At 67.5% G+C, this 1,913-nt stretch overlaps 1 protein-coding gene across 1 annotated transcript in view; it reads right to left on the bottom strand.

Annotated features, from left to right (window-relative positions):
• UVSSA (UV stimulated scaffold protein A) overlaps positions 1 to 1,913 on the bottom strand; it is a 16,776-nt gene that overhangs the window by 13,987 nt on the left and 876 nt on the right. Inside the window, exons 2-4 of the mRNA XM_015568925.1 lie at positions 1,085 to 1,415; positions 436 to 556; positions 149 to 223 (exon numbers count right to left, since the gene is read on the bottom strand). Of these exons, the coding sequence (XP_015424411.1) occupies positions 149 to 223; positions 436 to 556; positions 1,085 to 1,415 (527 nt within the window). The remainder of the gene's footprint in view (positions 1 to 148; positions 224 to 435; positions 557 to 1,084; positions 1,416 to 1,913) is intronic.

A 1,913-nucleotide genomic window follows, 5' to 3' on the forward strand; every position in this document is an offset into this window, starting at 1 on the left:
TGCTGACCCCAAGGGTCTTCTCTCAGCTGCGACAGCCACTCCTCGGCAAGTCTGTGAGGCCATGAGGACCCCCAGCCTGAGTGCGCCTGCACCCACGCCCACGCGCTCCCCCTCCTCGGGCCCAGCGACCTGCTGTGCACCTGCCTACCCCTGGCCAGAGACAGGGCCACCTCCCCGTGCTCACACCCCGGCTGCCGGAAAGCAAATGCTGGGGTTGGCGGGGCTGCAAGAGCAAGTGAGGCCAAGAGACGAGGGGTGAAGCTCAGACACGGCCCACAGGCCACCGAAGGACACATGGGACGGGCGTGGTCAGCGTGACCACCGAGGGCAGCACGGCTCTCAGGGCCCTCCGGCTGCCGACCAGGAGAGGTTCCTCGGGCCCAGCTGGTCCATCCATCTGCCGCCCCTCACCGCCACCGGGTCGCGGAGACTCACCCTCCATCTCCCGCACGGCCTGCTCGGACCTTTCCCGGTAGATTCTGTCTAAACGCCTCTGCTTCTCCTCCTCCCGCTTTCTCTCCGCCAGCGTCCTGGCGTTCACATCCTGAAAGTCCACCTGAGAAATCGAGATAAAATCCAACTGAACAGAACAGAAAGAGTCAGAACAGGCCCCGGAGAAGCAGCACCGGCACCGCCCGCACCAGGCCTCAGTGTGTCTCCAGTTCAGTGTTTAAAACACCAGGGACCCGCTGGGCGGCAGGCTTAGCCCCTGGCAGAGCCCGGCCGGCAGCACCTCCCAACAAAGGGAGGCGGACAGGCCGCGTCACTCCATCAACAGGGACGGGCGCCGCCGGCTGGGCCGGGGCCGAGCCCACCACCTGAGGACGCGGGAGAGGCGCCAAAGGGTGTGAGGGTCCGAGGGTGGGGGCTTGTCAGAGAAGGGCTCTCGCTGTCCTTTCTTCCCCTGCCCACCTGTGGGCACCGGGGCCACAGGCTCCACTCCCCTCACCCTGGGGAGCTTCCCGCTTCTCCCCAGAGCTGCGCCTCCCACCTGCTGGCCGCTCTCTGGCCTTCTCGGGCCCCAACCCTGGCCCAGCCGCCGAGGGTCCCGGGCACGGCTGTCCACCACGCGAGGCCCACGCACCTGCTGGCTGTGTCTCAGGAAGTGGTAGCCCAAGGAAAGCTTCTTATAGGCCGCGCCAAACTTCTCGCTCCAGCCCTGGACAGCCCGGGCGGCAGCCTGCCTCAGCCTCTGGGCCGCCTCCCGGGGGGGCGGCAGGGGCTGCCGGGGGTCGGTGCCCAGCGTGAGCTCCAGGAACCCCTGGAAGTCGGAGACGACCAGCAGCCGGAACAGGTGGGAGCGGGCGAAGAGCTCCTCGGCGACCTGGAAGGCGGAGAGGCGGACCTCGGCGTGCTCCTGCCGCAGCTGGGCCGTCAGCAGGTGGTAGGCGCGGCTGAGCTGCTCCTCCGAGGACCTGGGGACCCACGTCCTTACCAAGCGCCCGCCGCGGGGGGAGTCTCCGCCAGCGGCAGGGGCACGCCCTCTCTGTCCTCCTTCCCCCCCTTGTGCGGCCACCCCCAGCCCTTCTGCTTCCGTAAAACCCGAGCCGGGCCCTGGCCAGAGCGGCGTCCTGTGCACCGAAGGGTTGTGGGTTCAGTGCCCAGCTGGGGCGGGCACAGGAGGCAGCCCATGGATGCTGCTCTCTCTCCCCGCCCCTCCACATTCTCATGTGAGGTTAAGCAAAACAAAACAAAACAACAAAAAACAAAAGAGCCCACAGCGTCCTGCGGGGAAGGGGGACGCAGGGAGACGGCCGGCCACAGCCCTGGCTTCCCCCGCTGAGCGGCTGCGCACAGGCCACCCTGCCACCTGCCCGGCGGCTGCTGATGGCGGGTCTTCTGGGCGAACAGTCTGGGCTGGAACCTTCCCGGGGGATGTAAGTTCTCATCGCGGAATAAGCCACCTTCCAACC

Source organism: Myotis davidii, unplaced genomic scaffold (assembly GCF_000327345.1).
Source record: "Myotis davidii unplaced genomic scaffold, ASM32734v1 scaffold665, whole genome shotgun sequence".
In the NCBI taxonomy this organism is placed as follows: domain Eukaryota; kingdom Metazoa; phylum Chordata; class Mammalia; order Chiroptera; family Vespertilionidae; genus Myotis; species Myotis davidii.